The 15297-nt window shown below is 36.1% G+C and overlaps 1 protein-coding gene across 1 annotated transcript; it reads right to left on the bottom strand.

Moving 5' to 3' along the window:
• Positions 1-1388: 1388 nt before the first annotated feature.
• On the bottom strand, positions 1389-13182 carry LOC100262132 (zinc finger protein VAR3, chloroplastic). Its single transcript, XM_002268458.5, has 5 exons — positions 12619-13182; positions 12422-12539; positions 6101-6384; positions 3418-3516; positions 1389-3300 (listed from the first exon to the last, which is right to left on the bottom strand). Exons 1-5 carry the CDS (start codon positions 13053-13055, stop codon positions 1599-1601), a joined length of 2640 nt encoding a protein of 879 aa, XP_002268494.2. The 5' UTR covers positions 13056-13182; the 3' UTR covers positions 1389-1598.
• Positions 13183-15297: the final 2115 nt, after the last annotated feature.

Consider the following 15297-nt stretch of genomic DNA (forward strand, 5'->3'; position numbering starts at 1 on the left):
ATAAAAGGTTAAATACAATTTTTTTTTAAGAAAAATAAATTTTCTTTTATATTTTATTTTAATTAAAAATTAAAGATTTTAACCAAACAAAAAATTGGATCCACAATCAAATTAAAATCATAAGAAAAATAATAAAAGCACTATCACTTATTGTGATTTTGATATGATAACTTTAAAATGAAAATTAAAAGAAAAATAATGTAAATAATAAAATAGTATTACAAAGATATTTTTACTTTTACATATGATAGAATTTACAAAATAAATAAATCTTTTGTTTAGTATTAATATAAAAAATCTTATATCATAAACCTGTAAATAATAAAATAGAAATTTTAAATTTAGACCTTAATTTATCAAATGCATTATTATAATTAATATTTAAAATCATCCAATATATTATTTGTGGAATAATATTTTTATTTTTGTCCATTATATATTTTTGTTATTATTTAATTTGTTATATTAACTATTTATTATATATTATCATTTTAAGTTTAATATGTTAAAAAAAATAATTAAAATCAATAAATATTGAGAAATTCGAGAGTAAAAAAAATTAAAATTAAAGAAGTTTTATGAGAAAATACATGAACATATTAAAAAGAATATAAAAGAAAAAGAGAAAAATAATAATAAAAACTATAATAGGTGATAATAGATTATGGGGCAAAAGAGGAAAAAACAAAAGAAAAAAGAAAAAAATGGGAACATGATAAGTGGTAAATAAGATATATTGATGTACGAGAAATAAAAATAAATTATACATATATTTCTCAATAGGTTATATTAAATTGGTGTGTATTTTGTCCTTTACTTTTTGAGGGTAATTATGAAACAAATTTGAAAGCACTACTGAAGTGTGTGAATAAGCAATGTTTTTTCCTATTTTACACTAAAATTAAAAATAAAAAAATGAAGTTCCAAAATCTCTTTTTTTTCTTTTTAGTTTATGTATGGTTACATGAATTCACCTATTTATTTAATATTTTTTGAACCCAATCAGATCAACTTGAATTGAACACATTGAATTAGAGATTGGGTTTGGTTGAGCACAAATTGATTTTTTCTTAATTCGGGCTAAGCTCAAGTTAATCATCAACCTGACCAATCCACCCAAATTGCAACCCTAAACATGATAGCTAGGTTATGTATATTTATTTAACTTCTCCTACTTGTCTAAGGCCACTATAAATAATAAAATTACAAATGTTCATGGCCTTATGCAAACCATAAAAAGATTCAAAATAACAAGTATAAACAATATAAAAATCAAACTTCAATTAGATTTTTGCTTTTGGAAATGGTGTTTTTTTTATATATATTAATTATTTAGAAACAGCTTCATTCATTTTCCTATCCTTTTACTCAGCAACCAAACAAATTCATTTTCCTGTCCCCAGGAACAAAACAAGTAGGGTTTTTCCCCCTTATTTCACAGTTCAAAAGAGTCAAAATTCTTATACACTCATTTGGGCATAGAATAAATGTTTTGGGTTCCTACTCTTCTCAACCAAATTTATGAGAAACAAAGAATCACAGAGATAAATAGCTACCTTCACATTCAAACAACAGGAGGAGAAGCCTTCCATGTTCCATCATCCACTTTCATTTTCCTTCTTCACTGGTTCAGAGCTAACAACCGGTAGATTTCTCCGGTACTGAGGAGATGTCAACCTCCTCTCCAATGGTGTTTTCCTCTTGCTCACGACGAACCTGTTCACCCCTTTCCTCATTGGCATTATTGAGGGGAAGTCTTCATCTGGGATCTGGCTCAGCTCTGAGATGTCCTTGATCTGGGCAACACGTCGAAACCACCTCTCTGCCTTGGCCTCCTCTGACATGTCCAGAGGATCTGGTTCCTTCACTGCTGATCCCTCCAAACTCTTTCCAGTCCAGCCCTGTCTAACATTTTGATTCTTGGGTAATCCGGGTGAACTCTCATTCAAATTTGTCATATTGTCTTTTCCAGAATATCCACTGTTCCAACTATCTTTGGTATTAGTCTGGGGATTACTATAACTCGGTGTTGGTCTGTCTCTTGAGTTCTCACCAGAACTGAAATTCCAGCTTCCTGGACTGTTTGTCTGATTTTCTGTTGGCTGCATGTGATCCCTATCATGTATTCTGTCGTCCAACCTCTCTGAAAGCTTCTCTGGGATAGCAGATGTTGGAGAAGTTTCACCAGTAACTTTCTGGGTTGAATCTGCCTCATTTGGCTGCTGTTTATCCTTTTTGGCAAAGTAATCCGGTGGGAAAGGGACGAAAGGCACAAAATTTGTCTTACTTGCTTGATCCATGGCCAATCGTCGCTTGTACGTTGGGGAAGTCAATGATCGATCTTTCTTCTTGCTAACAACAAACCGATTCTCTCCTTTTCTCATTGGCATGATCTCTGGGAAGTCCTCATCTGAGATTGCACTGGATAGATCAGTGACATCATGCAGTTCTGCAACCTTCTTAAACCATCTCTCGGATTTTTCAGCTTGTTCCTTGTCTTCCACCTTGCTCTCAGCCTGACTCACAGGCTTCTCAGAGAGTTTCAAATTGTCTCCATATTTGTTAGACTCACTTGTCCCAGAAATAGGGCCTAATTGGTCAGTGGCCTCTGGAGCAAAAGATCCAGAGCTGTTTGCCACTGCCTTCTCACTATCTTCCTTCGGATTTTGAGACTTATTAGCAAACATATCTGCAGGTAATGGAACAAAAGGAGCATAACTAGAATTGTTTCCTTTAGGGCGTCCATATTGTGAGGAAGCTGAGCCAGAGAATGGAGGACGACTCTCTGATCCAGCATTTTCTGCAGTAGTGGTGCTGTTATTATCTACTCCAGAAACAGCAGATGAGCGACCAAGAATCTCATCCAAACTCTTGCTGACACTTGTGTCAAGAGTCTTATTAGAACCTCCACTTTGGAAATCACCCTCAGGAGTGCCATCGTTTCCCAAGTTTCTTCGGTTTTGAGCATTAGCCAACCTCCTCTCTAAGGGTGTCTTCCTTGTGCTGACAACAAACCTGTTAACCCCTTTCCTCAATGGCATGATTTCAGGAAAATCCTCATCTCCTATGGCACTGTTCATGTCAGTGGTACTGTCCAACTGAGAAATTTTACTGAACCACCGCTCTGCCTTCTCCTCATTGTCAGCCAACCTGCTATCAATATCAACCTTATTTGCAAATCTACCATTACCATATCCCACACCTGACCTGGAGTTGGTGGAACCAAATGAGGCTTCTCCTGGTCGCTTGCAATCACACCTTAAGCATGTCGCATTCCTCCCATAATTAAAGAAATCACACCTGGAAAAGAGGGAGGGAAAAAACCAAAAAAAAAAAAAAAAGTGAATTTTAACAATTTATCAAACTGTAGGGATCTATGAATAAGCATATATGGATAAATAAGAAAGGAATGCTCACTGAGGACACTCCCACTCCCCACCAGTCAGCTGTCTCTTTGGTCGTGCCTCCTCACATTCCAGGCATTTCATGTTTCTTGCAAAGTTCATGAAACTGCATCTGCTCAATGAAAAGGAAAAAAAATGAAATGAAAATGTTATTTATCAGAGAGGATCTCACATGCCAGGAGATGCAAGTCCTGGGAGTAGCAAGAAAACGGTATAATAATAAACAGGCAACCAAGCTACAAAGAAAAAGAAAAAAGAGAAATGAGTTTGATAGGAATACCTATGACAACAAGTACAAGTAAACTCAGCAAGGAACTCAGGCAATAAATATCATTAAAACCCATTATATTAAGTGAAGACTTCAGTGTGGTCTACCCTCACTAGCAGAAGCCAGGTTTTAGAAAGAAAGCCTACTCATGTCCTAAATACATACTTTTATTTTACATGCTTTTGATTTTAACAACACTAAACAGAGTTTGTGAACATCGAGAATAATTATTTATTAGAAATGAGTTTCACGGTAATTCAATCAGTTCTTTCCTCACCTACTTTCTCCAGTTTGCCATAGAGAATTTCACAGTTCAACTTATTTTTAGGAAACCAAGTGCAGTTATTCAAAAATACACCTATCTTTGCTATTACATTAATAAGCTGGCTCAAAATACCTGTTAAGCCTATCAAACAAATTTGATGGAGGACAAATTCATGACATTAAAATATGAGGTCATTACTCCAACACATTCAAAATTTTCCATAACCATCACTAATTATGACTTCTCCCAGGGGTCTCTCCCATCATATGGTTACTACTAGCTCATGGAACACATGATGGGCATTTATTGTCAAAAATACAGTATAATTTCTTTTATTTGTTTTTTAAAACCAAGAAATACTTTTATATGCATATTATACTTTATTGAATAAATAAATCAAATAAGTTATTCAATAAAATACTAATTTTCTCTGTAATTTATTAAATTAAACCATATTCAGTCTATCCCAATACTACATTTTAAAATATAGGTTTCATTCAGATTACTTACCTAGTCATCTGTAATTACTTTATCTAATCATATCTGTAATTACTGTAAGTCAAATAAAATAGCACCAGTCATATAACAAAGATTGGTCAAATTCACTAGCACAACAGTCCCAATTTAAAGAGAAACTTGTCAAGATATGCTTTCTTACTATCATCATTTCTACTTATCTCAAGTTCTTTAGTTTTAGCAAATACAGCATTAATGGCATTACTTTTCATGCAAAAAGGAGAAGAATATGCAGAGAAGTTTTAGCAAAAAGAAGATGAAATAGAAGAACTCAGTGCAGCATGAAACAGCATCATCCTCTTATCACAAAATGAAACAGCATCAATCATGTGGACAAAAGTAAGCAAATTCACTACCACAATAAAATCTTAATTCAAAGAGAAACACAAACAAAGAATTTGAAAAGTAAAAGCTGCATCAAGAGAAAAAAAACCATGATTAGCTGAATAACTTCATACTTAAATGAGATGAAAAATTTTGAAACGGTAAGTCATTTTTTATTGAGCAATAAAGACATACAAACACCATTACCTATCAAAAATAAATAAAAACAAAGACAAACTAATACTCACATCCAGCAAGATATTGAGACACAAAATATTGATAAACATAAACAAGCAAAAAGAGAAGTGGATTGAGGAGACAGATGAGAAGAATAGAAATTCCTTTTCTTTTTTAAGCGCATAAGGATGGAACTTTGCGGGAAAGCGCAACTTTTTTTTTCTTTATATTTGGTAAAGTAGTGTTTTTTTAATCTTTTTATTAGGGCAGTTAATGGGGCAGGAGGCAGAAGTATTCTCAAATTCACCAACACTAAAAGTTCTAATTCAAAGAGAAATTCCCAGAAACACAATCAAATTAAAAAAAAAAATCAAAAAAAAAAAAAAACTGACAGATACATCTAAAGAATGAGATGCATAAATATCCAAAATAGCTTCATATTCAAACAAGATTGAGAGGGGGGAAAGAGAAACGGGAAAAAGAAACATATCTTAATATATCTTAAATAAGAAGATCATTTAATTATATCTAAACTCTGGAAATAAAAAGGAAATGTCAGGGTGCAATTTTTTTTATTAGCAAACTAAAAATAATATGTGATCAACAATTTGATCGCTTACAATTCACTTGCTGAAGTAATTTTTTTCTTTTCCTAATTATATGAATTGGTCTGTTAAGGAAATCCTGCATGCAGCTTTGAACTATGGAGCTTTTAGTTTCCAGTAATCTTTAACATCATTGTATCATGTAGGTATTAGCAGCAAGACCTGCAATTGCATACGTATCACAACATTGCAACATCACATGCAACTTGGATGCTAGTATTTCAGAAATTAAAAGGAGTTTAGACAAAGGTTATTTTTGCACTATCACACTCTAAAGAAACCAAAATAATTAAAATAGAAGCAGAACTAAAACCAACAAGCCTTAACACAACTATATGAATTTGGCTTTATGTGTCAAAGTATGAACCATCAAAGCTCAACACTATTCTAATCACCCTCAACTTGACTTCAACTCTTTATGAATTGATGTCAAATTCCTTAGAGGCTATGGCAGAAGATGGTGCCTTCTACAAACCTAGGCCAAGAACATAGCAGGTAGTTTAGTACAGAAAATATTCAAAACAAATTACAGAGGACTTACCTTGGGCAAAGCCAGTCACCTCTCTTCATTTCAATATTTTGGCCAAGAGGTCTTGGTGTTTGTCCATATCTATCTGAGAAATGTTTTTGCACTGAACCAGACAGATCTGATGCTGGAACCCTACAGCTCATCTCAGCCAACTCATTCAACAGATTCCGAACAGATGATTCAACAAGTTCCCTGTTGTAGCTATCATTCCTCCCTGAAGAATTAGTAGGATTGCTTGCATAACTCAATAAGAACCTCATCAGATCAACTGTGCGTGCTTTCTCAGATTCCATAACCTAAAAATGAGAAAGAAAATTTAAGACATTGCAGAAAACCAAGACAGTTATGGTTACTCTATTTCCTTTTTAGTATTATTATTATTATTATTATTAATAGGCTAAAGGATATGCCAAGCATAAATAGCTAACAGGAGAGAAGTTCAGACAATACTAAATAGTACGAAACTATAATGAGACGACAAAGCAATCAAATTCACCAAGTTGCTATGAAAATATTCCCAGAAATTTAATTTTGGAGGGTTTAGCTTGATATTGTAAATGTTGTCAGAAGAATTTTTTATTTTTATTTTTACAAACAAGAACAGTAGTTCATCATCTTAAAAAAAAAAATCATAGGTTTTTTCCGAATTTATTGTCCATGTGAAGAACATCCATGAATGTTACACTCATCAGCAAAATTGATATCAAACAATGTTTTTTATCTAATATCTTATGTTACACTCTAATATCTTATAGTGGAAGGCAAGGCTGAACATTTTGTGTGTTAATCAGTTTCTGATGGAAATTTGATCTTATCTAGGTCAAACGCATGTGGCCAGAGGTTGGGATGGAAGGGTGGAGAAATTCAAGGTTTAAATTCTTGTATCTATATATATATATAACCCAATTCAATTCCTCTTAACTATCACCACTAACAACTCCTATATCCTTGCCCTCTATAGCACCATACCAAGATGAAGTAAAAACAATGCAAGAAATTAGAACAAAGCCAGCTGATTCAATGTCTCTCAGCTATCACCAACAGCATCACCTCCCCCATGCACTCTCCCACAACCGCCAGCAGCAATGCACCACCCCCCAATCCCAACACCCATATAACCAACAAAACTGTCACTACCACCAACACAACCATACGAGCTATGTTTGGCACTGTTGCCACTTCTACATGTTTTTTTTTTTTTTTTTTGATAAGTAAGCACAGAGTTCATAGAAAAGAGGCAAAAAGCCACAAAGTATATAGGGGGTATACAAGGCTACTAAGGCCTCACAAACAAAAAACCCACCACCCCTTATCTGGAAGCTAACCACTCCAGAAATCCTATAAGGGAGTTCGGCTCCTCTCCCATATACAATTTAGCTCAACCCCAAATGTTACATACAAAAGAATACTTAATTTTCTGAATAACTAACTCCCCCCCCCAAAAGCTAGTCTATTCCTTTCCTTCCAAACCGTCCAAAAAATAAATAACGGAATGGAATTCCAAAGTTTTTTCCTTTTTTTTCCCACAAAGGATCCCCTCCAACTAAATAAAACCTCCTTTACAATTTCAGGAAATGTCCACTGAACCCCAAACAAACCCAAAACTAAGTCCCACAGCACTCTGGGCCACTGTACAATGAATAAGGATGTGATTTACATTTTTCTCTTCACAAGCACACAAAAAACAGCGATTGGGAAGCTATCACCCTCTCTTTTGGAGTCTATCAAAAGTCATAATCTTCCCCCAAGTGGCTTCCCACGCAAAGAACACAATTTTAGTTGGAACTCTCTCCACCCAATTTTAGTTGCCACTTCTACGTGTTTTAGGCATATTCCTGTTTAAAGGCTCATATAATCCATTTGAATGATAATCATACAGATTTGGCCATTCAGCATTCATTCTAAATGAAGTGGTTACAGTTTTGATTGTATGTAGTATAAAAGACAAATTAGATATTTGCATAATCTTATAAAGAATATTTAAAATTTAGTATCATATTTGGCATATTGTGAATATTCAGTACTGCTTAATTCATGAGATGAATTAGAATCCTGAAATCACAGTGTAGATGATTTGGATGATTCAGTGTGACTCATGCACTAAATCCCCACTATCCTAAAGACTTAAACTTGTTTACAGTTAGTGATAGAATTTTGGGCACCCTATCTGTAAGACTTAACATGCTAAACCCCATTCGATAAAATAGTTTTTCTCGATTATCTAAGTGAAACTCAAGATTAATAATGCTGTCTATTTGGAATATATTGAATTGGATTGTTAGTAAGGAGCTAAGTCACATCAACAAAGCTTGTTGCCTTGATATGGTCTTTGCTTTTCTAAATACAAAAAGCTCTTAATCCAAAGAGAATGACAAACCCATAATTCTTGATCTTTGATCATTTTGATTTACCAAATGGTGAGAGCTTTTTCAGTCATCCCCATACTTTGGGCAATTGCTATTAGAAGTTTCTGAACACATTCTCAAGATGGAATCCAATTTGTAAGACCACACTGATGAAAAATTTTGATCACTGAAATCCAGATCTGATCATCTTCATAAAGTGTTTACTAAAAATTAGGTGAAACTTTTTAGAAGTTTTCACAGTGATCAAAGGTTAAATCAATTGACAAAGGAAAGTAAGTTTTCCCTTTCTAAGTCCCTAAAGAAATTTAAAACAATGTAGGAACTTAGCAAAAATCCAGCAAGTTGAAGGGTGCTAATTGAAGGGATCAACCTACCATACAATAGTGATTCACCATCTCTGACTAATCCCCTCCAATTTGTTGTGTCCTATAGCCCTCAAATCTGCTTAACAAATAAAACAGCTTCCTTCTCTGAAACAAGGGTAAATAGGTACTGTCCTTTAATAGCCACTGAATCTCCAACTGAAGCAGCCTCTGTCCTCCAATCGCAGTTACTATTTAGTATTCCACATAATCATGGAGCAAAGTTGATGACTATGATTCATAGTACATGAACTTCCAGATCCCTTACACATCCATGACTCATGTGGCCCTTAGCAGAGAGACATCCAACTCCGTATTATTAAATGGCTTATTCTCAGATTTGTAGCAAAAAAAACCACTGCAACCAATCCCCTCTGGATGGTGATGTCAACCTCCAAGGAAAAAAGAAAAAAAAATAAAAAGGAACATACATAAACACACACACATATGATCCTGGAGTCACTTCTGTTCAGGCTTGCTCCCCCTTTCCTCATGTGGAAACTCATTTCCTAGCCATTCAACCAGCAACCAAATCTCTTCCTTCTCAAGAGAACAATAATGGGAGCGCCCATTATCTTCTCAGGTACTCTTCAGTCAAACTCCTCTAATTCCATCCACTCCTTTCAATCTCGAAGAGTTGCCTCTCAATGTACACAATTGCAGACTTTGCCTTCAGCGGCAGTTCCTCATTCCAGCACCCTCTAGCATCATCCTCAAACCGAAGAACATCATATACATCCACTCACTTCTCCTATTCTCTCATGAAATTTCCCTTTGATTCTCTTTCCGAACATTATACATGAGGTCTCCATACATCTCACCAACTCTCTTCACAAGACAACTTGAAGCCTAAGGCTTCAATTGCTTTCCAGCATCAGTTCACATTTTTTCCTTAACCTCAAATTTTCTTTTGGCCAGTCCACCAATGTGGTCAGAACAGCAACCCTCTCATCCAAGTCTGTGGCCTTCTCAAAAGATAACGAAGGCCACAAAGAAAAATGTTAATTAGAAAAGAATATGTTGCTTGGATTAGAGGTAAAAAAATGAATTAGTTAAATGACCTTGATGATAATAAAAGAAATCATTAAGAACAAGTGGATTGTTATCCTAAGCAACTAAGTTGCATGTGTTCACATGAGGATGTCAGGTATGACTATGTGTCCAAATTTCAATCTTTTATACCTACAAATTGTAGGACTCGGCTAAAAAGGATCTCAATAATGGACATGGACACTTGGATATGGCATATTTAAAGGGGGAGAATCAATAAGAAATCAGTCAAAGATATCCTTAATAAGAAACCACCTTCTATTCTCTTTTACCCCTATCCTTTTTTCTTTTCTTTTTTGCTTAGCAACTAGAGATATATTAAACAACACTTACCAAAAAAGGGGAACACACCCCAAATACACAAAAAAACACAAAAAGGTAATGGGGATGGAAGTATCTTTGCTCTGGTGTATGTGGAAAGAGAGCAACAAAGGGTTCTCAATGAAGAACTCTCATATCAAAGGTTCAAGGAGTTCTTCATTAAATCCCTATTGGAGTGGCCCCACACTTCATTGGAGATGGAGAGCTCCTCAATGATTGATTTCTTGTATAGCCTAACTTGTGAATAGTTTTTGGTTTTTTGTAGGCTGTTCTTGAATATGCCTTTTGGTGTTTTGCTGTGATGTTTTGCATATACTACTTGTATCAATTGGAAGCGCCCCCTCTCTTTAGCGCTCTTTTAATAGATGCTCCATTTGTTTACCAAAAATAATAATGGGGATGAAAGTGGCAAACTATACAAAAACCAATTTTCTTCCATCAATGAAGTCTAATAAAGAGCAATTAACCATTCCCAATAGGACACTAGACAGCTTCAAAAAGAATGGTCAAAGTCCCACATCAGTTTCCTAGACAAGATGTTACTCATATTCTTCAAGATCAGCATGAAGACCAACAAGGCAATTTTGAAGAAGCAAAGACATGACTATAAGAGCATACACAGAAATCATAAAAGAGCAAGAAGATTCCAAGGTCAAACTCAAGGAAGTCAAAGAAGATGATGAAATTATGGTAGACAGAACCAAAGAAGTGTTTGCCTTGCAAACTGTCCCCAAAATGACTTTATGCTCCTAAGAAATTTGATGTTGTAATTGGGAAGGTGGATTCTCTAGTCTTATCCTTGTTATCCTAGTGATTTACAAGAAAGAAGGTGGAATTGCATTAACTCCAATTCTAAGGATACAAGTTACATCATTCTTTTTTTGCCCCACAGAAAACAAATAGTAAAGACGTCTTTTCCCTTTGTGATTAATGGGATGACTAGGGATAGACTGATGCTTCTGGAGGGCTTAGACAGCAGAATCTCCTATCTCCCTTTCTCGTGATTTTAGTGGTGGATATTCTTAGTTGGAGTGTTGCAGACCAGAAGATTTAGGTTTAGTGGAAAGTTCCAAGGTAGGCAATATCAAGTTCTAGCTCCTTACTTCTAGTTTTCAAATGATATCATTTTTTCCACCCCCTCAAAGAAACAAATATCCAATCTCAAAGCTTACCCTATAGGCCTTCAAGAGGATCACTAGTCTCAAAATTAATCTTTACAGAGTACCTTATTGGGAACCAGTTTCTCCCAAGAAGGACTTGAGAGCCTAGCATCCTCTATGTTGTGGGAATAGTGAAATACTAAACTGGCCATGAAAAAATTTCTAAGCATGTTACCTGTCACCTTTTAAGAGGTCACTAAGAGAGCAGCCTCTTGGTGCCCTTGTAGTTTGACTCTTTTGATAAACACTGTTTTTCTTTTCTTTTCTTTTTTTGATAGGTAAATTAGGATAATATAATAAAGGCGCTCTTTTGATAAACACTGTTAATACAACTTTTGCTCACTTATCAAAAACAGGAGGTTGCTAGGGAAGCTTTTTCTTTTTTCGGAGAGCAAGAAGCATGCTACCTCTTTTCTTCCTTCATATGGAAGCCTACACCAGCTAATTAGCTAAATAAGGGTTCAGTGAATCAGGGGCACTTTGCCAAGGTGGCAAGGGACTAATACCTCTCTTAAGGTAAAGTTCAGTTTTGGTCTAGCAGTGTCCTTATATTTATTCTTAATTATTCTTTCACTTTCCTCCTTAAAGGATCTTTCATCCTTATTTGTACTTGCTTTCCTGCCTTAAATATACTCAGAATTTCCAATAAATGTCAATTTGCAGTATCTTGCATGAAGAGGGCAAAATTGGGCTTATTTGCTCTACCAAAGTTAGTATTGGAAATAGTTTAATAAGTAACAAATCACATAGTGTATGGAAATAGTTTAATAAGTAACAAATTACATAGTGTATGGAAATAGTTCATAGTAAATCGGCTAGAGCTTAGCAACTAGTTAATCTACCGCAGTTGTGAAATGCGGTATTATCCTGACAACCTCTGCAATTTCCTATTCATGATATTATTGGAGAATACCATTCAAACTGTCACCTTTTACAAAACCATTGCCAAGACCACCACTCCCAAGTTCAAACACCACCTCCAACATCCTAGCTACCATCATTTTCCAAGAAAAAGAAAACCAAAGCATTTATTTAAAGAACAACATGAGTAACAAAGATTTCATAGAAGCTTACATTGCTTTCACCGCCGGCAAGAAATGCCCTCAATCTCCTGACTGAGTCAAACCCATTAGTGAATAGAAATGGTGATCCATTTTCCACAACCACCTCAATAGCTTTCCTCGAAAGCGACCTGAATACAAGGCATGTTCTCAAATTCAGAAACTTAACGATATCAACAAAAACTTTACAGATTTGAGTCAATAACAAACCCTAGAGCATTCGGGTTATTGCGACCAAACCCAAGGCACGCTATTGCAGCCCGCACAAATTCATCCGGCAAACCCTCAGATTCCACAAATGCATCATCATCAGAAGGAGCCCGGGCGATGTCACCTCCGGCGTTGAGAGATTCCACCAGTCTGGACCACTCCGGCCACGGGTGCCAAGTCCGGGAAGAATTCGGCGAAGACACAAAGGGGTCTCCGAGATAGTCGTCCCTGGTGGACGCAGCAGCGGCGGCGTGGGTGTGGAGGTGGTCGGAGGCGGTGATGGAAAACCGCAGACGGCGGCGACTGGTGGCGGATAGGTAGAGGTGTGGGGAGAGGGAGAGAACGGAGCGGCGGGCGAGATGGAGCAGCGAAGGGCGAGGGTGAAGGATGGGGAAGGGAGTGGCGAGTAGCATGAGGAACCTTGTGGCGCCGCCCATTGTGGCCGGAAAAGGAAGCAGAGAGCGGCAAAAGGGTTTTGGAGGTGGCAGTGCCTAAAACCCCAGCAGGGTTGGATGGCTGGTGGTTCATTGTAGATTTTTATAGTTGAGAATATCACACGAATTTTTATGGTATGAAAGCTTACAAAATTTTATATTTCAATAAACATTTTTAAAAAAATTTTAAATTAATAAATAAAAATATTTTCAATTACATTTAAATATAAAATGATTTTTTATTTTATTTTTTTGAAAAAGTGGGTCTTGGCATAAAAAAAACATCAAATTTTATAAATTAATTTTATCTTCAATTTAAAATTATTTTAAAATACATACATTTTTTTGTAAATAAGATAATTATTGTCTATAATAATTTTTTACGGAATAATATTAAAAAAAAATTATAAAAAAAATTAATTTATCATTTTAAGTTAATAAAAGTATCTTACAAATAAATATATTATAAATTTTTATAATATAATTAAGGTAAAAATCATTAATTTTATAAGATCCTCAAGTAATAAATAAAATTATTTATAATCCCTCAATTAATAATAATTTTATGATTTATATTATATAACTCCTTTCATCTTCTTATTTTTTTTAATAAAATTTTTGTTGGTTGGAAATTTTAAAAAATTTAAAAGCTAAAAATATAAAAATAAAATATTAACTTTTATTTTACTAATAAAGTATACTTGTTAAAATATAAATATTAAGAAAAAAAATACTATAGGAGCCAATATTTTATTTTATTGTTTTAATTGTATCTAATTTTTAAGTATTTTAGTTTTAATTATATATATTTAAAAAAAAATCTTATTTATTGTGGTTCAATATTCCTAATGATGTTTGTTTCCAGGAGCGACCAGGTTAAATGAGAGAGAGCGAGAGTGAACACACGAGTGAAGGCGAGGAGGGGGAGAGCCGAGCAGAGAATCATGGGAAGAGGAAGGGAAGTAGATTTGTGGTAGAATCGAAGGTGTTCAAGGTAGAAACCGAGGAGAGAAAAGGCGAGATCCAAGTTATTATCTCGAAAAGCAAGGAAGAGTTACTGTCTTAGGTCCGCCTGGGGCCGACGAGTGTGGGACTATTCACAAAAGGGTTGATTCAGTGCATAAGGGATGGGAAAGAAAGAAGATGGGAGAAGGGTTGGAAGGAAAAAGAGAGGAATTACTCTCTAGTGAGAGAGGTTAACAGGGTTGGGTGTTTCATCCGTCTAGGGGTGACCGATATGGAGAAGAGGAGATTTGGTATTTGTATTCCAAAAGGTAGGGGGGAGAAGGGGGGATGGGCTTCTATGGTGGAGTGCTTACGGAATGTGGGACTTTGGTTCAAAAATAAGGAAACCGACCAAGAAGTAAGGGTCTCAGGCAGTCGTATGTGGAAGTGGTAAAGGGTTCAGAGTGCAGGGATGCCACAAGGGTCAGAGTGGAGGTAAAAGGAGAGGAAATAAGGAAAAATGTGAGTAGATTGGAGCATTGCTTGGTAGGAAAATAAAACCCTATATCAGCACGAGAAGAGGATTTGGAGAGATTAGGGTGGTCAGTGGCAAGAGTGTGGGGGTTCAAAGGTAAATTAGGTATGGCTAGATTGGGTAAGGGATGTGCTCTTATGGAGTTTGAGATTGTGGAGAAAGCTAAAAGGGTTCTAGCCTCGGGGAAGAGATCAGTGGGAGGGATTCAACTGGGGTTGGAGATGTGGAGCCCGAAATTTGGATGTTCTTCAAAGGGTGAAGCTAGGAAAGAAGCTTGGGTGAGGATTCTAGGTCTCCCACTTTCGCTATGGGTGCAGTCAATTCTGAGAAGAGTGGGGGAAGCGTGCGGCAGGTTCTTAGGCATTGACTCCCTAACGGAAAGGAAAGAGGAACTGGAGTGGGCCAAGGTTCTAATAAAATCAAATGGGGAGGATTTGCCGAGTACGTTGGAGATCGGGGTAGAGGGGGAGGTATACGCCTTGTCTTTGTGGTGGGGGATCTCGTCGTCGCTGAGGAAGAAACAGGAGGATGACCGAGACGGGTATGAGCGGCAGAAAGGGAAGGTTAGGGGTGATGAAGATACACGCGCAGGGTTGCGTGTGGGAGAAATGTCGGGCGCTTGGCCCAAGGTACAGCGCCGGACAGATGATGCGATGGGAGAGCAAGTGGGAGGTGAGGGCAGAGATGAGTTTGAAAATCGGGCCCATCTCGGGCAGGTGACCCGGCATAGTTCAGGATCCATGGGTGATGGGCCGAGTTTGTTTG

The sequence above is a fragment of the Vitis vinifera genome, chromosome 8 (assembly GCF_030704535.1).
Source record: "Vitis vinifera cultivar Pinot Noir 40024 chromosome 8, ASM3070453v1".
In the NCBI taxonomy this organism is placed as follows: domain Eukaryota; kingdom Viridiplantae; phylum Streptophyta; class Magnoliopsida; order Vitales; family Vitaceae; genus Vitis; species Vitis vinifera.

Excerpts from the sequence above, each read along its gene's own strand:
- LOC100262132 (XM_002268458.5), bottom strand. The coding sequence starts at position 13,055 with ATGGGCGGCGCCACAAGGTTCCTCATGCTACTCGCCACTCCCTTCCCC. Across the intron at positions 6,385-12,421 it reads TTGCCGGCGGTGAAAGCAAT|GTTATGGAATCTGAGAAAGC; the intron begins GTAAGCTTCTAT and ends TCTCATTTTTAG. Across the intron at positions 3,301-3,417 it reads GGGGAGTGGGAGTGTCCTCA|GTGTGATTTCTTTAATTATG; the intron begins GTGAGCATTCCT and ends CCTCTTTTCCAG.